Source organism: Camarhynchus parvulus, chromosome 1, assembly GCF_901933205.1.
Source record: "Camarhynchus parvulus chromosome 1, STF_HiC, whole genome shotgun sequence".
Classification (NCBI taxonomy): Eukaryota; Metazoa; Chordata; class Aves; order Passeriformes; family Thraupidae; genus Camarhynchus; species Camarhynchus parvulus.
In genome coordinates, this window is record NC_044571.1 from 89,592,657 (window position 1) to 89,617,229 (window position 24,573).

Consider the following 24,573-nt stretch of genomic DNA (forward strand, 5'->3'; position numbering starts at 1 on the left):
GTGTTTGAGGTAGTAAAATTTTGAAATGTGAAGCTTAAAATAACAAAATTGCAGAAGTTAATGGATTATTAGAAACTCCACCAAAAGCTGCACCTTTTAGAGAAGGAGAAATATGACATTAAAAGGAAAAGGAAAGAGTCCAAGAAAGGAGAGGCTCTTACTTTCTAAAGTATTTAGGTCAAGTAATGTTCTTTGTTAGAATCTTGGCAAGTCCATAAATGTCTCTGTTTATTTAAGAATTACTTAAAATTATGCAGATGCAATAGATCAAGTTGATTGTGATCTTTGTGGCATGATGATTGTATTATCTGTTTGATGTGTTCATCAGCTTAGAATTCAAAGAAGTATTATCAACATTTCTAATTTGAAATGTCAAAGGTGGAACAAATTTGAAAGAAAGTAATGAAAGCCTCCAAATCCTTCATTACACAGTGGAAATAGTTTCAAGATTCTGTCAAAGACATTTCTAAATTTTACAGAAAGGAAATTCAAGAAGGAAGGGAAAAGCAGGAAAATATTTTCTGTTTTGATTTTAAATTTGAACAAAATACAACTTCCGCAGCTGGAAAGTCTGCTTTTCAGCTGGATCTAGGGAAAGCAACTATATAGAGTTAGCTGACCTCTCTCATTTGCATGAAGGGCTTTCCTAATTGCTTTAATAGGCTTTTAAGTGGCATCAGGAGGATTGTAACTATAAATTAAGTTAATATTTTTTTAAATTTAATTTAGCTTTCTAATCCTGAAATGTAATTTTTGCATAGTTTTAATGTAGTAATTCTGCTGGGCAAAAATAAGGTGGACACTTTCTTGCTTTACAGAACCTACTTTACCTTAATATTTTTTTAAATTTTTTCATTTCAGACCTACTCTCAATTTTTTTGGATTTATAGAGTGAGGCTTTGGGACACTTAAAAAATCTTTTTTTGTCCTGTACTCTTAAATTACTAGGAAGAGCTCTGTGTAGGTGTTTTTATTTGAAGATAATGAGAATGGCTGAGTAATATCCTGTGTAAAAGGAACACACAACTCTTGGTTCTAGTTTACATTAGACAGATATTTACATCAAAGAAAAATAGTGGTGGTACCATTTTACACCATAGTCAAGAGTGTTAACAGAGATGTTAAAGATATTAACAGATATTGAATTTTTGCCATATTTCCTTTCAGTCCAAGGAAGGTTTCTGGCTGCTGCAAGTGCTGTAGTGGAAGTAACTAAAGCACTGGGGTTTTTTACTCATCTTTCTACCCATATGCATTTTGTCAGTTTGGTAGGTAAAATGTCTGCCTACCTCTTGCAGTTCCTTTTTAATGTGAAGTCTTAGCATTATGACTGAGTAAGAGCATCTAAATAATCAAATGTGTGTTTGAGTAGGAAAAAGCAGGGTGTTCAAGACAGCTCCACCACATATATATTATAGCAGCTGAGAGGGAAAAGTGTGAAAATAAAAAAGTTGAACACCTAAAGTTTTGCAACAGTCTGACCTTTGTTCTTCACAAAGGCTTTAATGAGACTTCATTTATTCATCTTGTCAGGCAGAACAGCAGCAAAAAGAAAAAGAGAAAGCAAGAGAAAAAGAAAAAGATAAGGTATCTCCTGATAAGACAAGTGGAAAAGACAGTAAAGGAAAAAAGTCAGTGTCATCATCCCCTGTTAAAAAGGACACCAAATTCAAACAACGGGGAGAAGTGGAAGTGAAAGACAAATACATTGGTATGTAAAATATGATGATATACTCTTGGTAAACCTTGGAATACTTAGTTTTGTTCCATGTTGAAAAGTCAAGATCTATTTGGCAATATCAAAATTTTGCCACTTTGCATTTGAAGTGTTCTGCTCAGTGTTAGGATGGGTTGTGCAGTCCAAGAAGTAAAATACAGATAAGTTACATGTGGCATGTCAACATCAAAATGTTTGGGCATATGTAAGACTACAATAAAGTAGCCAAATAAATCCCACAGAAAGCCTATCCTAGAGAAAGATTTCAGAATAATTAAATGTCAGTATCCAAAGGTGGCTTTCTCCTTGTACTGTAGTTTAAAACACGACTGACAGAGTTGACAACCCTGTCAGTGAAGAAATTTTTCATTACTTCCACTCTAGGCTTCCCTTTTTTATATTTGTTGTAATATAGCTGTATAAAGAAAGAGAAAAAAAAAAACATGCCTTAAATTCAAAGACAGTCTATATCTGTTTCTGGTAGCTAGCAGTCATTTTATAATTCATCCCTAATACATTATCAGCTTTCTGAAATTAAATATTTCTGCTTTTGAGTAATATTGAGATTACTTGCATTAATGTCTTTCCTCTTTTGCATATGGACTAGTCACTGATAATTAGAACTGACTGACTGTTAGGCATTTGTCATGATTATTAGCATAATCATAACTATAATTTTAAAATGGCAGGCAGTCTTCAGCATGTACGCATTGGAATTTTTGGATCTCTGTAGGTGACTGTGCAGACACCTGTCTTTTTTGTTAAAAATAATTAATGTTCAGTAATTGTATGTGCTCATATTTTTTCTTCTTGCAGTAACTGAGACATAAATTTATGTATTTCATTTTCAGTACTAGGAGTGAAATAATAAGCTAGTTTTCTTCTGGTTTTGATTTTTACTTTATGCAATGTATGTGCTGGACTGTGGTGGCTGATTCCTCAGTCAATCTCTCTCTAAATTTCTGTGTTATTTTATGTTTAGCTAATATTACAAGCAACAGAGAGCCTGCTACTCCAGGTGGTAGCAGCATTTGCATAGCCCTGGGCATATGGCTGAGCACAGGCAGATGTCAGTGCCAGGTTACCTTTTTTCCTTCCTTGGATAAATGAGTCCCACAAGTTGAGGAGTCAGTAAAGCACTTTTACATGTGATGCGTTAGTAAGCATGAGAAAGGATCTTAATGCTAAATAGAGTATAAAGCTATGATTTGCTTTTAGTGTAGGTTTGTCTGCACTAACTCTATGTGTTTCAGCATTGATGGAGAGATACAGGACCTCCAGCAGACAGTTTCTGTTAACTTAAGATAAATAACTGTACTGGATGAATTAAATCACTTGATACCTGTCTTACTACCTGTATTTCTCCATAAGGCATAAAAGGAAACTACACAACTCTAGAGGTTCTAGAGAGTTCGTGTCTACTTATATCATGTTTAACCTTTTGCTTTGGTACTGAAATGCTGCTATGCATATTTCTACGTAACTGATAAGCCCAAATAGAGCAGGCACTCAGTGAAACTCCTCATCGATGTTTTACTATGAATTTGGATACGCCCCTGCCACCTAAAAGGACTAGTGTGAGTTGGTATTACCAGCGGATGAGGATTTTGCCAAGAATTACATCTAGTGAACATGAACCTGCTGGGTAGGGAGGAGTCAGCAGTGAGTCAGCTGATACCTGCAGCTAATCCTTTGAAATTATTATGACTTGGGTAATCTTTCATGTAAGATACAGTAACTTACTTTTTGTCCAGCTCTATGTCCAGCTTTATGTCCATGCTCTATGTCCATGCAGGATGAAATAGGATAGTTTAAACTACCATTAAGGCATGTGCATATGTCCTGACACTAAACTCCTTTGAGAGGAGCAATTACAGAAATGCTGCTACAACATTCTGATTATAATCAACTTCTGCAGTTTTTCTCCTGGTCTTTCTCCAAACAATTATTATGTCTGACTTGTATTCTTCCTGCTGTGTTCTAGGTGGTTTGGTACAGAAGAACTGAGTCTTATGCACGTATTTTTTTAATTTATATGTAATTTTCCCAATGAGAGTATAAAAGAACTGTTTCTGTAACCTTCATTTGCATAACCCCATATAGTCAAGTAAAAAATTTATTTTGTTTAGATGATGAATGTTCTTATTCCAATTTGTTTTTGTTGTGTTTTGAACAGATGATGAACCAGATGATGGTGCTCATTATTACTTTATCATTCTGGGTTTCCCCAATCTTCAGTTGTTGCCTGTCTTGATTGACCTTGGGATTAACATTTCAAGTGTAATTCAAATTTCTTCTGAAAATTACAAGCCATTGCAGATATACTTAGAAGCAACTAAACTTCAAAAACCATCTTCGCTTTCACTTGAAGGTAATCTGGTCATTTAAAAAAATACGTAAAAAGGAGATAATTTTATATACAGGAAATTACTATTTTGGCTGTGTTTTTCTCCCTCTCTTTGCCATGTGTTTGTGCTTGCTGCCTGTGAGCAGCTGTGTTTGCCAGTGCCAAAGCAGTATTGCCATTGGTTGGCCACCAGACCAAATGGTTTGCCAATGCAAAAACTGGACAGTAGAAAGAGGGACTGACTAAGCAGGCAGAGTTTGCAGCCACAGTAGCCACCAAAGAATGTTTTATCAAATGCATACTTCTATGAATTGTTAGGAAGTGTACTGGTAAGAAAACTTGGCTTATTTGGTAGTTTCAAGGAAAGTGAAGAGTTTGCTGCTTTGGGACTGTGGCCCCAGCCACAGGAGAATATGCCTCAGAATAATGTTCTGTAATTATACTCAGCTGTCCCAAGGCTGTTAACACCTTTCTTGAACTGGGATGCTGGTAAGCAGTGAGCTAAATATGTGTCATCAGTGATGGCTGGCTATCCTGAGCTGTAGTGACATAGCCAGCAGATCAAGGGAGGCAGTTATTCCCTGCTACTTGGCTGTCATGAGAATAGAATTATGGACTCTACAGTACAAAAAAAATACCAATAAACTCTATTCAATCCAGAAAACAGCCTCCCTATAAGGACTGGCTAAAGGACCTTGAAAGAAGGAAAAGTGGTTGTGATCATGAATGGCCTTTGGAATTTTCAGGCCCCAGAGACAGGGTAAAAGTCTGGTGAAAGTCTCGGTGGAAAAGGACTGAGTTAGGGATTACTTAAACAAACTGGACACACATAAGTCCATGGGACCTGATGGGATTCACTCAGGCATACTGAGGGGCTGGCTGTGATGTCACTGCAAAGCCACTGTTAATTACTTTCGAAAAAACATGGCAATTGGAAAATGTGCCTGAAAACTGGAGGAAAGCATCACTCCTATCTTCAGAAATGACAGGAATGACTCAGGAATGTAAAGGACTACTCAGACTCTTCTCAGTCTCTGGGAAGATGATAGAACAGCTAATCCTGGAAACATTTCCAGGCACATGAAGGACAAGGAGTTGGTCATTTAGCATGGATTTGCCAATGGAAGTCATTCTTAACCAAACTGATAACCTTCTATGACAAAATGACTGTCTTGGTAGAGGAGGAGGAAGCAGTGAGTATTGTCTGCCCTGACTCAGTAAGACCGTTGGCACTGTCTTCTCATAAAGAAGCTGGGTAAGCAAACACTGAGTTGGATTGAAAAGTGGCTGAATGTCCTGGCCTAGAGGGTATCCGAGGGGATTTGTGGTATAAGTCCAGCTGAACATCTTTGTTAGTGATCAAGAGAGTTCCATCAGCAAGTACTCTTATGATACAAAACTGGGAGGAATGGCTGAAACACCACAGAATTGTTCTGGTTTTCAGAGGGACCTCAACAGGATGGAGAACTGGTCTGGCAAGACCCCATAAAATTTGGCAAGGGCTAAATCCTGCACCAGTTCATGGTGGGGGCTGACTGGCTTGAAAGCAGTTCTGCGCAGGAGGACACAGGGATGGTGGCAATAAGCTGAACGTGAGCCAGCCCTGAACCTTCATAGCAAACAAGGCTAGTGGTATCCAAGACTGCATCAGGTCAAGGGATTTGAACTTTCTTTTGTGTTCAGCACTGGTGAGGCCATACTTAGAGTTCTGTGTCCAGTTCTGGACTCCTCAGTAAAGGAGAGATAAGGAGCTATTGGAGAGAGTCCATTAAATGACCACAAGTATGTTCGAAGGACTGGAGCATCTCTCATGTGAGGAGAGGCTGAGAGAGCTGGAAATGTTTACCCTGGAGAAAAAAGAGCCTGGAGAAAATTCATCAATGTGTATAAATGCCTAAAAGGAATGTTGAAAGAAAAGGAAGCCAGGCTCTTTTTCAGTGGTGTTCAGTGACAGAACAAGAGGCAATGGCAAAACTGAAACAGGGGGTGTTACCTGAAGACAAAGAAACACTTGTTTACTGTGAGGGTGACTGAGCACTGTCACAGATTGCTCAGAGAGGTCATGAAGTCTTCTTTCTTGAAGGTACTCAAAAGCCATGTGGACGTGGTCCTGGGCAGTCTGCTCTTGGTGACCCTGCTTGAGCAGAGGAGTTTTACCAGATGGGCCCCTCAGGTTCCTTTCAGGATCAATCATTGTACTTGGAATAGAAGATGATGGCAAGATATTTTGGGGGTATTTTTTAATCCCCAAGTTGGGTGTCAGATATATGCTGAGACTCTAAGAATGGAAATGCTTTAACAATACTTAGAGTAGACTGATACATGATTTGTGCTTTATGTTAAAGGGAGACACTGTACCATGATTTGTCAAATACTCATATATTTTAGATATAGAAGCAGAGAAAAGAAAGGAAGATGAAGCTAAGAAAGACCTGGAAACATTTTGGAAATTCCTGGAGCCAGTTCTGAACAGTGGAAAGCATGGATCAAGTCTCTTCGATGTTGCCAGGCTTCATTACCAAGTTAAGGAAAGTGACTTTCCCCCTGATTGGTCAGACAGCGAAATGCTGGTCAGTACATTCTGTTTTTTACAGTGCATGCCATGCTTTAGTGTTTGTAACTTTTAGGAACACTTTGGGAATTTAATCTCAACTTAGTATATTTGTAATCTTAACCAAAAATAATTTCCTATGTATCGAAAAACTTCATTCAGCATCTGTTTACAAGGAGTCCTTTGAATAAAAATGCCTGATTTGGAGTTTCTTAATATTGTAGGCCAGAGCAGAAGAGTTGTAAAATAGTTTGAGGTTTTAAAGTTATTGAACGGGTTTGCATCTTGTTTGAGAGTCATATGTGTGTATGAAATAACACTGAAGTTATATTTTGCCCTCATAACATCAGACCTACTTACTGCACCTCAGAATAGTCACATGAGAAAAAATTAGCTGAATGCAAGAATATCTTTTGATATATGATATTGCTTTATCATACTCAGTACTGCTTCGTTTTGTCCAAAACATGGCTCTAACTTTCTATGGCCTGCTGAGTCAGGACTATTACCAGGCACTGAAGGAGAAAGTGAGTCATTAGAAATGTTTTCCATCCTAGATTCTCACATATAGTGAAGTAAAAGAGTCCAGTATTTCTCAATCTACAGTGTCAGCAGTAAAAATACAAACTGCTAAAACAAAATGAGGCAACATGCTATAATTTAACGTACTGTATTTGTAGTCTGTATTATTAGGACTAAAGGACATTCTAGGGTTAAACTACATTCTTCTAAACCTTACTTGTAGTATGGTAGATCCTGTATACAAACAACTCACAGTGATTTCCAAAGCATTCACTGAAAATGCCTTAATTGTGGAATGTAGGTTTGCTACTTATAATACTACTTATCATTATATTCTTTATATAATCTTACAGTGCCAAGCCCCTTTTGGGAAAACAGTTTTTATCTTCCCTATAATCACTTCTTACAGGGTTTCTACTTTTGAATATCTTGCAAGCACCTATATTATAGCTGAAAAAAAGGAAAAACCATCTGTCACTGAAACAGATTTAAACAGATTGGAGTTACAATTTCATGAGCCCTACTGGAGTTATAATTTCATGAGCCCTACAGACGTAAGAAAGTTTGTAAGTTTTTTAAGAAACAGGTGCAGAGCATATAAGTTCTGAAATCATAGGTTGATAAAGTAAGTCCTGTGGAGTTTCTTTAGTAAAGAAAGTCTTTAGTCTTTCTAAAGTAAAGTCTTGTGGGCTTTCTGGAGAATCTCTGAGTCCAAGCTTGCTGCATCTCTGAAGTGCAAGACACACAGGAGGAAAATTCTTGGGGCAAAATGTTAGACGTTAATATAAAAATGACAGAGTATTGCATACTGCAAGTAGTCTCTGCTCTCAGATTTGAGATCTTTAAAATAGAAAATACTTTTTAAAATATTTACTTTGTTGAAGAGTCACTAATGGTTAGACTTAAAAACTTGTGATAAAAATCTATGTCCTGAGGAGACACCAGGCAAATTGAATTACAAAATTGTAATTATGCTAAACTTTGCTTGGATCCCATTAAGTAGCAGGGTTTTGTTACTTATGACCTTGGAAAAAATCTTGTTTTGTTTAAAATACTGCATTGAACACACTCCAATATTTTATATGAAACTTTTATGTGCTCTAGTGATACCTTACATATACAAATATATGGATATATAGTGTTATACTAACCCATTCTTCAGAAGAATATTGAACTGGGAAAACAAAAGTGCAAGAATATTAATGAACATTCTGTTTTCACAAATAGAATTTCTTTCCCAAGTGTCACTTCTAATCTTTAAATGTTATGAAAATGGAGTCAATTATTCCATAATGTAGTGATTTGGGATTACCAGTTTCCCAGTGTCATAAAGAGCCACTGAGTTGAGGAAAGCAGATGTTTTGGTTTGTTATATTGGGTTTGTTAATTTTCTTAGTGCCCAATGTCAGTTGTGTTTCTTCACTGCGTTCTATTTTAGGAAATTTAAAATTGAGACATTCAGTGTTGTTAGCCACCTCTTAGAGGCAAACTTCTTAGTACAAGAGACTTGCTCTAAATTCACAAAAATGAAAAAATCACTCAGAAAAGGGCTTTTTACAGAAATCATCTAAAAGTGATAATAATTCCATCCTTTCTGCAAAGTTCAGGATGTACAGGAGAGGAATACATCCATTAAAGCTGCTGAAACTTGAGTGTTTCATGTGGTCTCCTACAGGGTATTGGTATTTGTACAAGAAGATTTAATATTTAAAATAGCTGTTGCTATTATTCTTTTTATTCCTCCCAAGCTTTGGTGAAAACCACAGTACATGACCTCAAGAACCATGACTCTTACCTTGTCAGATTTTTGCAGATACAGCACTCTCCTTCTGGACATTTGGGCTCTATGCTGACATTTCTTCACTCACAACTGTGGATTTCAGAATGCCATTCTTGAGGCTTTCTTTGTTTTCAAAGAGCAACAGAAAGAAAGTAAATAATATGAGATTATATTAATTACCTGGTTAGGGTTTTATTTTTTATCCTTTTAGAGCAGGGAAATGATTGAACTTGCAAATATGCTGCAGGTTGAGCGCTAGTAAAAATGTACATACATTACAAAATACTTTAATTTTTCTCTTCCATTCCTTCACATCCAAAAAAACCCCTTAAGTTCCATCTGCAAGGTAGCAGACCTTGAATAGTTATGTTAAGACAAGTAAGACTTTATAATAACTAAAGCACTTTGGTAATATACAGTCCGTACTCTGCTGTGGCAGTGTGAAGGCCATAAAATGAATGAGGTTTTAGAATAACTCTATAAAACATACTGAATTGGTGGAGGAAAAAGTCTTTTGGAAAATTTATAAACAGATGTAGATCTGCTGGTTAAAGAGCTAATGACTGCTGTCACTAAGTTACACGACATTTTATACACACTCTTCATCCTTTGTCTCTGGTTTTCTCTCACAGCTTGAATTTGGTACTGTGGTGTTTGAAGACATTGCTTGTTTGATGTATGACTGCCTGGACTGGAGAAGACAGCATTGCAACTACTTGGAAAACACCAAGTTTATTAATGTGCCTGTGTTACCAGAGAGCAAATCAACACAACCATCTTCATTTGAGGCAAGGACCCTTCTCTTCTTGTTGAGAATAACTAATTATAGGGTAGAATTGCCTGTCTTTAATTTTTACTCAAAAATTCACCTTGGACCATCACTCTGTGAATAATTTTCAGTGAATGAAAGTTGTCTTTTTGGTTTTAGCATTTAAACCCCAAAAATGGGGAAAAATAGCTGAGCATTAGGGAAGCAGAAAATAGAAATTGGAAGGATCTTAGAGGCATAATGTATCGTAGGTGTAGAAATTTCTTAAATAGTGTCTGATGATACATTCTTGTGTCTGAAAAATCAATATGCCTGCACAGAGCTACTATGCAATGTTGCAGATCTATGAACTGTGAAAAAAAATATTATTAGTTCTATGCAAGATCTATTTCCTTATCTTACTTATAGTAGGCAAAATGTTAAGTAGGCAGAAGAAAGTAGCTTTTTAGAACATGCACTATATTCTTACTATCTTGATCCAATTAAAAGTTTAGCATGTAGTCTAGGGTGAGTAACCAAAGCTAAATGAAATTAAGTTCTCCCACCTATTGGTGCAATACCCATTTGTTTTATGGTTTCTGATTTTTTTATGTTACCTTTCATTCACTTAGGAGCAACCACCACCACGGATGTCACCTACAAGGAAAAAAGGGAAACAAGAAGAAATTCTGCCAACAATAGTTTTGTCAGAGAGTATGTTTAAAGGGTTAAAGCACCCATCTGTAGTTGATCCCTCTGTCAAACCATTCATTCATCTGACAGCACAAATCCTCAAAATTATTTGTGCAGTTAGCTGAAGATGTTGTGTATCCTGGTGAATGCATTGTGGAAGTGTCTGAGTGGTGATAACCAAGTTCTTTAGAAAATCTTATTTTCTATCTGTTCCTAGTCAAATTCAGATTTCAAAGATTTCAGTAATTTTGTCTGATCTCTAACTTTGTTGGACTCTTTAATAAATATTGTGTGAAAGTTCACAGAATCACGGAATATTCTGAGTTGGAAGGGACCCACAAGGATCACAGAGTCCAACTTAGCCCTACATAAGACATTACAGCATGTGCCTGAAACCATTTTCCAAATTCTTCTTGAACTGTCAGGCTTGGTGCTTTCACCGCTTTCCTGTGGAGCCTGTTCCAGGGCCCACTCACCCTCTGGGTGAAAATTTCTCTAATACCCAACCTAAAACTCCCCTGATTCAAGGTGAGGCCGCCCCAGTGCAGAGCAGAGTGGGACAATTCCCTCCCTTGCCCGGCTGGCCATGCTGTGCCTGATGCACCCCAGGACACAGTTGGCCCTCCTGGCTGCCAGGGCATGGCTGGCTCATACTCAATTTTCCATCAAACAGGACCCCTGGGTTGCTTTCTATGGTGCTGCTCTCCAGCATCTTATTGCCCAGTCTGTCAGTACAACCAGGGTTGCCTCATTCCCGGCACAGAATCCAACGCTTCTGTTTTTTAAGCTTCAAAATGTTGATAATTGCCCAGCCCTCTAATTTGTTAAGGTCTCTCTTCAGGGCCTCCCTGCCTCTGGGAGAGTCAATAGCTCCTCCCAGTTTTGCATTATCTGCAAACTTGCAGAACTGACTTGGACTATAAATTGGCATTTCTAAACTAACATATCTTAATGTTTTATCTCTTAATATAGCAGAAGAAACTTCTGTTCTGTTTCCTTCTGTGGACATGAAATATTACAATGACTTGCTGAATCAAATTCCTGAGGAGTACTTTTCTGTACCCTTAATGCTGAGCTGCATGTTGGAACAGGTGGGAATGTTCTCTTTTTAGTTTCTGTGGCTATTTTGGCCTAGACCTAATATAAGGAATTGTCAAAGATCAATAAATCCATCTGTTTAAACATAAAATATGAGACAGTGCATTGAGGCATTGAGCAAGGAGGTTCAATACAATGGAGTCAAAACTCCAAACTTTTCTTTTCTTTCATGTTGTCCACTTACCCTGTATATATATATATATATATATATATAGTGTTACTCCATAATTAATTTTTGAAGACTACAGATATAATCAAACTAGGAGAAAGGTGCAATTTCTCATCCAAGTTTTCGTGTCCTTCAGCGGTGTTATTGATATTGGATTTTTGTTGGTTTACTTAGTTCAGAGGTCTTAGGTCAAGCCTAACATAAGAGCATCAATGCTAGTGCTAGACAGATCTGACTTCTGTTGAATTCAGGCACAATCTATTATTTAAAAGAGACACACAATATGATTTGGAAATCCTTCTTTTAGGAGTAACATTTCAGCATAATTTTGGGGGTTTTTCTTTTCATAACTTAGCCTGAAAATAGACTGGGTAAGAATAAAGTCCAGCATCTAATAGACAGTTTTTAATTACCTGTGTTCCTTAACATTTCAAGTTGGAGATATTTTTCTTCTTATCCTTTCAAAAGCAACTAATAGGGAAAACATTTATTTCTGTTTTCCACAGTCCTTGCTTTGTGCAGCAACTAACTTGGAAAATTGTGGTTTTGCTACTTGCAGAAAAAAATTAGGCTTTTCTTCCCCCACAGAATTTATGGTTGTGTGCTTAGCTTATAGCAGGATTTGCTTGGTATTTCTGGTAAAGTTAAGCAGCAGTCATACTGTGATGGAAGCTAACATATACGGTATTTGCCAGGTTATTGCGAGTGAAGAAGACCTTCCACCACCAAGTCTGGTGTCACTAGAGCCTCAGGAAGATGAGATGCATCGTGCCATTGCAGATCATATAATCTCTGTCCTTCCTTCTCTTTACCTTCCTATGAGTGAAAAAAAGGTTTGTGTTGTCTTTCATTCATTTCCTAAAATGACAGATCTCATTACTGGGATTTAATACCTCTTCCTTTTCTTTTAAAACAGAATCTGTATGACTACTTTTCTCCTAAACCCAATGTACAAGAGACGGTCACCCCCAAGTACCCTCTCTTATTTAACTACCACGATGCCCTGGCTCAGCGGTTGCACCTCCTGAAGGTACAGCACAACCTGTTTATATATCAATATTTCCAAAGTTCACAGGCCATGAATGCTTAATGCACTAGAAGGGGAGGAGGACTGGTTTTGCACAACAGGACAGCATATCCTAGATCTTTTTTCCACTGAGGTGGACACACCAACACATGTTTAGTTTACTTAAGAAGCAATGAGTTACTGATGGAGGACACCTCACAAACATGGAGCACAAACATACTGATTTCAGTGATCTATTTGCATTATTAATGAGAATGTTTAGCCTTTGGCATAGATGAGAGATATTACAGAACTGTTGATTTGCTGTTAAACACTGAGGATACAATGGAAAATGAGTTGCTAACTTGCTAGTGGTGATATAGCCTGCAGATTAGACTGAATCCTAAAATGTTGAGAAGTAGAGGAAAATACATAGCGGTTATTAATGAACACAACAAATGTATTCAGGTTGGCTAAATAGTTGCAGCATAGCATGTAACCAAGATACTGCGAAGTTCTAACAAAGGCAGAAAGGTTCAGAGACTGCATAGTTTGGGATTATTGCAAAGTAACAGTTCACAGACTTTCTGAATCAAAAAACCACGGTGAATATCTTGAATTCTTCCAAAGGCAAGGTGTAGTTTTACCATTAAACTTTAAAAATTCACTGACGATAATCAAAGTGATAATACAGTTCTAGATTTCACAGCTAAGGTGTGTCTGCCTGGCTTCCTGGATTACAAATTATCTGGGGAATACTTTGACAGCCATTGATTAAAACGATTCAGAAACAACTCAAGTTTGACACATTGGATGTATTGCAGCAGGACGAAGGGCTGAGTAATCAACATAAGAGATGCTCTTAGGAGACATATGCTTGATGTATTTTATATACTTGCTGAAGAGGAAATTCAGGCTATAACATAATGTTTGAGGAAAGAGTAGAGGACATACATTTGTAATATGCAGTTGAAGAAAAAGTTACCATAAGTGTGTAATACTAAAAAGAGTGAAACTGAAATATACCACTACATCTGAAAAAAAATCCTTGGATATAGAGGGCTGCCTCTCATCACAGACTGATCAATAAGTGTATTGATTTCATTACTACAAAAAGTAGCACAGACCAGCTGAAAGATACATGGAAGGTACCTGCTGGCAGTCTGAATAGATCAGTACATATTTCTGTATTTTTAAGTCTAGCTAGCACAGACAACTAACTTTTAACAAATGCCTGTTATTATGCTGTCAGTCATTCTCTTATGTGTCTAATATTTTTCTGCCTACAGTATCTGACACCATGATTCAAAACCACACTATAGGCACATGTTCAAATATAAGTTTATGTCCAACTGGCTTAAGCACATGCTAATGTCTTCTGCTGAAAAAGACTTCTTTATTCAAACATAAGTTTTGGAAAGTCAATAGTGTGAGAGTTTACTTTAACTCTGATACTTTGATTTTTATTCCAGGTCCAAGAGAACGTCAATCCAGAAAAGACTGAGCATGAAATGATGGATAAACTGCCTCTTACAGAACTTATCCATTTCACCTCTCCTTCAGCTGAAAACAACACTGAGCGCTTGGCGAGAGTTCATGAGCTCATGCATTATTTTACTACTGGTAAAATGATTTTCATTGATATAATTTCCATTCTTTTTATTTCTGGTTGATGATTTTCTCAAATAGCAGGAATTTTGGGGCAAGATTTTAAAGCTGCCAAATATACCTTTGCAGAATTTCCCATTTTCACATTCTTGCTTATATATAATTATAGCCTACTATACAAGTTAACCCTAACTTCAGACCTCAGTTTCATGGTTAATGGGAACAACTGTATGAGTGTTAACTATTGCATAACTAAGAGCTGGAACTTACCTTGGAAGTACTTTATTTATTTATATTTGCAAACATACAAACACTTACTAATTCTGAGGGAAAAAAAACAGCAGTAAAAATTGCAATTTTGGTCCTAGAATGTAGAATGCATTTTGAGAGACACTAATGTAAACTGTGTTGATTTATCAACTCACTTCTGGAGGTGAAGCACATGTATCTTAGGTAGACAATTTTTATTGAACAATACACAGCTTTCAGAATGTATTTTGAAATACATTGTGTATTGTGTTATTCATGCGTAAGCTCTTGGTGTTAATAATGAAGCTACCTTATAACAGTCCCTCTATCAAACCAAAAATACATTCACTTCTCCAACCATAATCACTTCTGCAGTTACCTTTTCTTGGAGTGTGCTTGCCACCATGACATATGCTGGGAAACAATCCCAAAGACTATATAAATACCCTTAGGTAGTATCAAAAGTCTGCTCTAGGTTATTAAGAAATATAAACATCCAAATCCCTTTGGTTACATTCATGTCATCATATAAGGCACGGGATTTGAAGGTACTTTCCCAGCTCTTTCATCCTGAATTCCCTGTGTTGGATTAATTTACACTTTGCTGTGCTGTTTCTAGTTGCTGGTATGCACATTTTGGACAGTAAGCTATTAAAGTATTCACTATTGCTACAGTCTTCCAGCTGATGGGTAACTGAATTTGATAATCCTCACTGAGACATACTGTACTGCCAGACTCTCCTAACTGGTAACTTAGCTAGCAAAGCCTTTACTTTTATCAAAGGAGATAATTAATTTGAACAGAAGATGAGCGATCCAACATTCTCAAGATATATGATGTGCTTAGGTGCTTAACCACCCTAAAAAGAAAACATTTCAAACTGAAGATATTCTTTGTGTGATTTTGGCATTGTACTACCTTCTTAAACTTCAGTCCTTTGCATGATTATCATTGTTGTATGGACACGGATGCATATAAGCATAAACAGGATTTATTATTGCCTTTGCACCTTGCATACTTCTGTTTAAATTACGTGTAAAATTCTTTCTGAAGAGGAAAAAAAGAGATACTTTTTTAAGAAGTTACAGATAATGGAAATATTTCATGAACTGAAAATAACTAGTTGCTAACTGGCCTGATAAAGTCTACTCAGTATTTTAAAATCAACATCATTTATATAAAGTTAATGAGCCAGAAGGTATTCAGATGTAGGAACCACTTCATTTAAGATGGATTAATAGGTAGGCATATCATTTTGCAATTTGGAAGCATTCAACTTTGAATGCAGTGTAAAATGTAGCCCACATAAGTTGATCCAGTACCATTAAGGAAATTGCTGCTGGCTTTTGCAGAGTTGCCAAGAACAATACACTTAAATAGTCTTGTATTTATTTTCTGCTGAGCTGTAAGGACGTTTTCAGTTAATGATTGTAATTCTTTTTTAGAACTTCTGAGTTGGGCTGAAGTAGAAAGAGCCTTCAGAGTGTTTACTTTTGAAAGCCTGAAGCTGACTGAGCTAAGTGACTCTGGTTTCCTGGAGAGCTCTGGATCTAAGGTTGGAGGTGATTCTGAAGAGTCTTATATCCCTTGGGATAATCCAGCTGTGTTTGCAAGACAGCTGAGACAACTCTTCTTTATGGAAAAGAAATTTAATGGGAAATCTCCAAGAAGCTCTGGTAAAAAGCTTTCTGTTTACGTTACTCCTGAAGAATTTGAATCCACTATTTGTCTTACCATATCATTTGCTATTGCAGGGACATGATTTTTCTTCCTTGCACAAGTCACCAAATTTTCAAATATTGTATAGCCTGTACATTGAGTAACTCTGTAGGAACACTAGAATAAAGACAAGGGTTATTTTGTACTACAGCGTTAACAACTCTAGATGATGCAAAGTGAATTTTCTCAAGTTCTACATTTTCTCCTGCAGATTCTAGCATAATGAAAAGTTGTTGGCCTGGTTAAAGGAGATGTGTTGGCCAAAAAGCAACATTAAAATCAAGTGATTATTTTTTCAGGACACAAGAAGAGTAGAAATTAGGTCATTTTAAGCAATTACACCTTTAGGCTCATGATCACAGAATCATAGAACCATGGTTTAGGTTGGCAGGGACCTCTAAAGGTCATCTGTTCTGACATCCCTGCAATAAGCTGAGACATTTTCAACTAGATCAGGTTTCTCGGAGTCCAATCTGACCTCCAGTGCTTGCAGGGATAGAGCACCCACAACCTTTCTGGGACACCTGTTCCAGTGTTTCGCCACCCTTACTTATGATAAAAATTCTTCCTTATACCTAGTCTGAATCTATCCTCCTTTCCTTTAAAACCTTTACTCCTTATCCTATGACTACAGCTCTTACTAGAAAGTCTCTTTCATGGCCACAATAATAAGAGCTCCCCAGAGCCTTCTCTTCTCCAAGCTGAACCCTCTGAGCCTGTCTTCACAGGAAAGGTTCTCCATCTTTACAATCACCTTCATTGGGTCTACTCTGGACCATCTTCAACAGGTTCATGTGTTCCCTGTGCTGAGGACTCTGGAGCTGGATGCAGTACTTTGTGATATAGTCCATGCTTTCCTAATAGAGATGTCTAAGCAAGCAGCTTAGATAGGATCCTTTCCTTAGAAGGCTGGAGCAGACAAAAATGAGTCCTGCTTATCTGCTTTTCTTCTGCATCTAGGGTTTTTGGTGTTATTTTATTTTGCTTTTGTACTAGTCATGATATTAAATTTTGCAGTTACAAGCATAAAAACATTTCAGCACTTCTGCAGCTCAAAAGCAAATACCAGGAAGATATAACATCTACTTTCAGGTTTCTTCAATCTTCTAAAGGCAGTCAATAACAGGAGTAATTTCCAAGAGAAGCAGAGCCTAAAGATGTATGTCTGGGAGCTGAGCTGGTTATAAGACACTTACAAACAAATACTTTGTCATGTATTTTCCACCAGAAAAAGTAATTTTCCTGTACATGTGAATTTTGATCAAATATTAGCGACCTCTGCCCTAACTTAGGGAATAAAGAATTCTATTGAAAGGATTTTTTGTTTTTTATTTAGAGAATATAGAAGTTAAAGTTCTCATTTAATGCTGTTCATATCAGATGCTTATTGCAACAATGGAATGACTGGTCAGGTCCTCAGGAGAGCTAATATTCTGTCAGTACCTTATGGATCTGTAAAACAAATTAATTTAAACTTTTAAATTTGCATTTGTCAAAAAATGTGTGAAAATACCAGAACAATTGGTCTTGCCTTTCATTTTAATGTCATCTGTGCAAAGGGATGCTTTTTAAAGTATGAAGAAAAATGGTTCTTTGTTTATGAATATGGAGGCTACTTCTTCTGGAGGGTACTTCTTTTCAGTGGGCCAGCATGAGTCAGATAAAAAGGATTATTTGAGTGGGTTTTATAAATTCTTCTTTTTTTCTTTTAATTTTATTTAATTATCTGGCACTTGTTGACACTGGGTTTTAAGGTTCTCTCTTAGTAAAGAAGCACAGCAGAGCTGATAATGTAATTATAGGACAAGTGTGAAAAAAGGAAGCTTCCAATTGATGTCAACCTCATCAGGGAGACTAAGGAAATTGCGCTACTCCAACCTTAGTAGGGCTGAAATTTATGGAACGATTCTTTAAGTTCTGCTTTCAATTTGCAGGGTATACAGAAACAAGTGACGAAGATGAAGAAGACGATCTGGTTTATCCTCTTTTGAACGTAGATTTGGATCGTCTTTATTCTGATATGGCAAGTGTGAGAAATAGAGTCAACTAGGCTTTATATGAGGCAACAGAAGATACTGCTTAATGCCAGGCCATGTTACTGGGAATTCCTTTGCAATGCTGCATGCAAATGTTAATTCTGTGATGTTTGAAAAATACTGACATAACTTTTAGGAACTGTGAAATCACTCTTTGAATTCCAAGGTGACAGGTTTTGATGAAGCTGTTAATGATAATTCTGTGCTGGTTTTGCTGAATACCAGGGGTCAAATACCAATGTGAAAGTTTAAAAGAAATTGTCAAACTGTGTCACGCTAGAAGACTCTGTAGTTTGGCATCTTCGGAATCACCTGTCTGCCATACATCCCATAATAAACATAGCAATTTTAAAATTACATCATAGGGCATGTTTGAATACTCATGATTACTTACAGAACTCAAAAACATATAAGCTAATAATAAAAGTGTTTAGATTATTTTGTCATAAAAAGTCCAAAACCAGACCTGCTTGGGTGTAATTGTCTTTTTTATTAAACAGTACCATATGGGTCTGCACATATTCATCATTATGCAATTAACTGTTGTGCAACATGGGGTGCTGTCTATTAATCCAAAAAGATTACAGTCAATTTAATACTGACACTGAAATGTTGATATTCATTGTTTTGATTTCTTGTATTTTGAGGTGAGTCTCGAAAATTATGGCCTAGGACCAAATTTAGAAGAAATAAAAAAGACACAGAGGCGTTGCTTGACAGACTGGAGTTTGGAGGAGCATTTTCAACCACATGTTCTTCCTCAGGTATCTTTGAACTGTCAATTTCATCTCTACAGTTCTCCCTCAGAACCCTATATAAAGTAGTAATAGTGGAGTTCAGGGTATTTTTTTGCTCAATAATTGATTCAGTTTTATCTTTCATTTTCACCAAAAATCATTGTGCTTTAGCTAATTTTCAGTTCTTTGTGTGAAATTTAGTTTGTAACGGGTTTTTATTTCCCAATTTGGCCAAAGTGGAGCTGTCCTATTTGGCAGCAAGTCTCTTAGCTGAAAGTGTGGTGGAGACTAAACCACCTCACCCTTAGGGGTCATCCTCTGTAGCAGTTTTGGGACTCAGTGCAGTGGATGTGAAAACATACTTTGCAAATGCCTATGCAGTGTATGTTTTATGGGCAAACAGAAAATTTGGTTGTTACAGTACTTCACCCTTTAAGGCCTAAAACCATCAATTATAGAAATCTTGCAAGCTAAACACTAAAAACTTATCTTGCAGAAAGACAGAAGGACAAATCTGAAAGATATGCTCAAGTGTAGTTGGCTTGAATTGGCAGGCATCTTCTTGGGAGGAATGGATTTTTAGTTCCTGTGCTGCCTTGAGCTTCATAGGTTGTAATTCTTATTTGATCCTAACACATGCTTTACATGGGTGAAGGAAGTGCTGCCTGGACTTTTGTAGCACCACTTTAGTGTGACAATTTTAAAGTCTGGTCATGCATTTCAATGCATGGGGAATCCCTTCTTATGCAACAAAAATAGCTAGTATTACTTCAACTACCAATAATTAGTAAGTCTAGTAAAAATATACTGAAGGAAAATAAAAAATAGCATTTTATTGCAAATGAAAATAACCTTTTGAAAGAAAAGTCATGGCAGTCAGATGAAGTCCCAGATGACTAGTAAAGAGAAACATTTTGCACATCTTTAAAAAGGGTAGAAAGGAGGACCCTGGGATCTACAAACTTAATCAGCCTCACCTCTGTTCCTGGAAAGATCATAGAACAGATCCTTCTAGAACCTTCAGTTGCATAGTTCTGAAAAATAATAATTTATAAGAAGGTTTTCTTCTGCCTATGACTATAAAATAAGTTTCAACCTGCAGGCAATATAAATATTGAAATTTATGGGGCAGTACGAAGCAGAGTGGAATAATGTAGATCACAGCAAATCTCAGATATGTGCAGGTCATCATAAAGCAAATTGAATACCAAGTAAACTCAACTGAGATTAAAAAAAAAGTAAATTAGTTTTCTTTTTATCTGGTATATGATAATTCTAGGTTTATTTGCTATTTATTTAAGTATTTTATTATTTAAACTTGTTTAAGTATTTGTTTAATATTTTAATTTATTTGGGTTTTGTGTAGCTGAACTTTTTCATTCATGGTCAGTCAGAAGGTGGAGCATAGTTGATATCTCTTCTCAAAATGAATAGCAATGCAATTTCAATTTCCACCTACCTGAACAATTCAGGTTGCTGGAATCCAAATGCTTTGGGTATATCTTGCAGGAAAGTGTTCTGGAGCACCTGTTGCTCAGAGCTCTGCTATATAGCCTTTGAACATATGCTACCATCTGGAGGAAGGATGTACCTTTATTTCTTTCCTTTTCAGGTTCTTCATACAGCATCCCAAGAATACAGATGTATTGATTCCTTTTATCATAGCCAAGATAACTCTTTACTAATGGTTTTTCACAATCCCATGAATCAACATCGTCTGAGCCAAGAGACTTGGAATATTGCTCTGCACTCTAATGTGGGATTCAGGTAATGGATTTTATCTTCCCTATCTCTTTCACAGTCATTTTTAATTAAAGCCATGGGTGTGCTTAGGGCAAAGCTTTGAAATTAAGATATGGCTATGTGACACATTTATGAGAAAGAAGGTCATGCAGGTCAAAAACAATGCTGTATCAACAGAATTCTTTTGAACTTTTCTGAGCAAGAGCAATGCAGAGTGTAGCTCCTTATCATCAAGTATAAAAATGTAAATAATGTACACATACATACAAAATCGTATTAGAAATACCACATCAAGCAAATTGTAGGACATTTCAGGTGAAGAATGTTAGAAAAAGAATTCTGTCTAAGTACATACTTATCAGGTTTTTCTATTATAAATACACATAACGTAAACTTAATCACTCACAGAAATTGGGTGATTTAGTGGGAATTTTTTTTGAGAAAAGTTCAAATCCCTTTGTTAATATTAGAATTTTTTTCCCACAGAATAACACATTCTCTTAATTACTTATCAGTACCTCCTCACCAGTTAGAGTTGTGCAAGTGGTTGATATGTCCACTTTAGGTCTTTTGTTAGTGGACCTATTTATTTTGGAACATATTTTTGCACCAAAGCAGTGATATAAATGATGATGTAGATGCAACTACTATTCCAAATAATTGACTGAAAATAGAATAACTGTCCATGTACTGGTATGTAAAAATGTTAAAATGCCATGGAGAGACAACTGAGGTATCTTTAACAATGTTACTCTGGTGCTCTATGAATTAATTAGCTTTATCAAACAAAACTTCAAACAAATTATCTGGTATAAAAATACCTCCCCCTCCATTTGTCTGCAGGTATCCTTTTCTGAGTGTAGTGCCTCATTTATCATATTATAGGAATTTTTATAATAAACTTTTGTTGACACCTGTATATATTTGAACTGGTTTGAATACTAAATAGGGAAAATGTGCCTTCCTGAAGCTATATTTTGTATTGTATTTTGTATCTTTGCTCTCAGTCAAGGAACTCTCTGTAAGTCCTTCTCAGCTTTCCAGGCATTTGGACTTAAATTATTTGCCATGAAAACAGGCTGTTGTATTAGCAGTGAATAGGACCAGAGCCATAAGATATTTACCAGCAGAAATTCAAAGTTCCTTGGAGAAGAAGCTGCTGTTTTGTTGGGCAGATCCACAAAATGTAGTGTCAGTGGTTTTGCATTTATATAGCAACTAAAATCTTCCCCAAAAGATAAGTGAAAGATGTAGTAAAGCTGGGTCTTGCATTCAGACAGACCCAAGCACAGGGTCAGTGGATTCAAGGGCTGTTACACAGCAGTCTGTTGGCACCCAGAGCTCTTTACTCTGCCAGCAGTTCTTACACTTCTTTGTGACACTGGACATTAGCTGCCTAATTCAAGTTTCCTAAACATAAACAGTTGGTGCCACAAAACAGCTGCCTGGTGCATTTCTGGGCAGAGTTGACACGTGTGATAGGAGACCCATACACTTTTGGAGCAAACACCAGAGAGCAGGTCGCACACCCCAGAACATCTAATGTGTCACCTGGTGTTTGCATACGCTGAGTAACGCCTCATTCCAACAGCATATGGGTGTTGTAGGAGCAGAGGGAGGTACCAGACTTCCTCAGGAAGCATTTGTCCCTGAAAGAGCCACTGTTCATCTCTGGGGCTGTAAAACCTCAGATTTGCTGGTCACCTTGAAAGGGCATTCATTGAAACAGATCAAGAGCAACTGAAAGACAGGAAAGGCTCTTGATACCTGCAAAAGAAAATCTGCTAATTTTGCACCTAAAGGAGAAATTATGCATTTTATTTGCATTATAATTCATTTGAGGATGAAATAACTGTGTGCTTTCTACGTCTTACTCTTCCACATCCCCTGGAAACAAGGCTTAGACATTAAAGATAACTTTTGCTTAGGGCATGCCTGCTTTGTCCAGTGACATTTCACCAGGTTCTGTTTCAAAGCAGCAAGGAGTTCCTAAAGAAAATGGCATGAACGCTGACAAGATGGTTTGGCTTTGCTCTTGTTTCCTAGAGATATTCAACATCACTGCTATATATGCTACTTAGAATTTTTGAAGAGCTATAGGTCCTATTTTGCTTCTGTTATGTGTCACTCATACCTGCCTATATTCTGCAAAATAATCGGCACATTTTCAGACTTCATTCAGCCTTACTTTAAAAGATCATTTCAGATTTCCAGACAAAGTATCATAAATATTTGCTAGTGTATGTTTCCAAGCAACACAACACTTCTGTGGAAGACACTCATTAAATACCTGGAGTGCTTCAAGCTATTGCCTGCAGTTAGCTTCCAGATCCTGCTGAGTTGCCAGAAATGGGCACAAACTCTACTTATTAATTAAGAGTAGTGTTACTTGTTTTTACCTTTGTATGAAATAAGTGACTCCTGATGAGTTTAGTAACAATTTATTGTTTTTTATTTTATTAAAATTGCTCTCATTCTAATTTTCGACATAGCTTTAAGAATCACACTTTCATCACAGAAGTGTTACAAATGCGCAATAGACGCAGAGCTTGACAATTTCTCTGATAAGAGTTCTCCATCTGTGTTCACTTGTTATTTCTTTTTTGGGACAGCTTATAGACTACAGACCATCTTTGTAGAGTGACAGCTCATGGTTGCTGTCTGGAATATAAATCTGTTACCTGCTAATCAGTTGGTTACAGAATCACAGAATAATTTCATTTTTATTAAGCAAGTCCTGCTACAGCAAATTCTCATGCAAAGAGGAAATAAAATTTCTGATGTTGCTGCAGCTTTTGCTCCTGGAGATCCCAGTTACCTGCCTTCTTCTTTATGGATATCAGATCCTGTAGTTCATGCAGAACATTCAAAAATTCAGAAATTATGCTGTTTAAAGGGGAGGCAGCAGGAGTCTACATGGGAAATCAAAGGATGCCACTGAGTAAGGGAATCCAAAGGCATGGACACATGTACCTCCAATGATAAGTGTGTATATAAAACATTTTAATTCTGGTTAGAATAAGTGGACGCTCTATCAAGAAGCCAAATCAATTCAGGCATTATCAAAACCATTATTTTGCTCAAACTTAATCTTAATGACATTTGTTTATAGTTTCATAGTAAACACATTACACAAGTTACTGGAAAAGAATAATCCTTTCTGAGAAATGCTTCTGAGTCAGACATTGGCAGTAGTGACATCAGAATGCATATTAATAGAATGTGTATTTTAGACTTTGAATGACTGTTTCATTGGCCTAAAATACTTTCCACACGAATAGTCCCTTTTTTATTTATAACATATATTCATCTTCAAGTTATTCCAGTACTGGCAACTCTGTGTTCCAGACTAGTTCTGCCTTTTGTTTTCAACACCATAGGTTTTTATAGCTTGTGCACTTTTCTTCAGATACAAACAGAATAACCTTCTCCCTACTGAGTATATATATGATCAACAATTTCTCCATGCAAATTTCCCAAAGCAAACTGCACCTACATTGGAGAAGCTGGGAAAGTCTTGTATATCTTGAAGCTGTTCCTGAACTGTGTGTTCCAGCCTGTGTGCATGACTTACATATTAATTCTCTTGGACAGACTGCTGCAATAAGAACTTTAAAATTGATATGAGGTCAAGAATTGATTGTATTGTCTGCATGTTCATACCCAACAGCCTCTACTTCACATAGAGTTTTTGAATGCAATTGAATAATATTGTACTTGTAAATACAAAATATCATGAAGTTATTATATATACTCAGCAACTGAATCTGATGCATTCTTCAAAAGCTCCTTTCAATTTTGCACACATGAAGAATTTTACTTTCAAGAATTGTGATAAAACTCTGAATG

At 36.7% G+C, this 24,573-nt stretch overlaps 1 protein-coding gene across 1 annotated transcript in view; it reads left to right on the forward strand.

Annotated features, from left to right (window-relative positions):
* SPAG17 (sperm associated antigen 17) overlaps positions 1–24,573 on the forward strand; it is an 86,069-nt gene that overhangs the window by 23,152 nt on the left and 38,344 nt on the right. Inside the window, exons 5-17 of the mRNA XM_030953252.1 lie at positions 1,534–1,711; positions 3,894–4,088; positions 6,453–6,634; positions 9,550–9,705; positions 10,298–10,379; positions 11,331–11,449; positions 12,321–12,458; positions 12,542–12,655; positions 14,104–14,254; positions 15,935–16,165; positions 18,143–18,231; positions 18,892–19,008; positions 20,594–20,748. Coding sequence (XP_030809112.1) covers positions 1,534–1,711; positions 3,894–4,088; positions 6,453–6,634; positions 9,550–9,705; positions 10,298–10,379; positions 11,331–11,449; positions 12,321–12,458; positions 12,542–12,655; positions 14,104–14,254; positions 15,935–16,165; positions 18,143–18,231; positions 18,892–19,008; positions 20,594–20,748 — 1,907 coding nt within the window. The remainder of the gene's footprint in view (positions 1–1,533; positions 1,712–3,893; positions 4,089–6,452; positions 6,635–9,549; positions 9,706–10,297; positions 10,380–11,330; positions 11,450–12,320; positions 12,459–12,541; positions 12,656–14,103; positions 14,255–15,934; positions 16,166–18,142; positions 18,232–18,891; positions 19,009–20,593; positions 20,749–24,573) is intronic.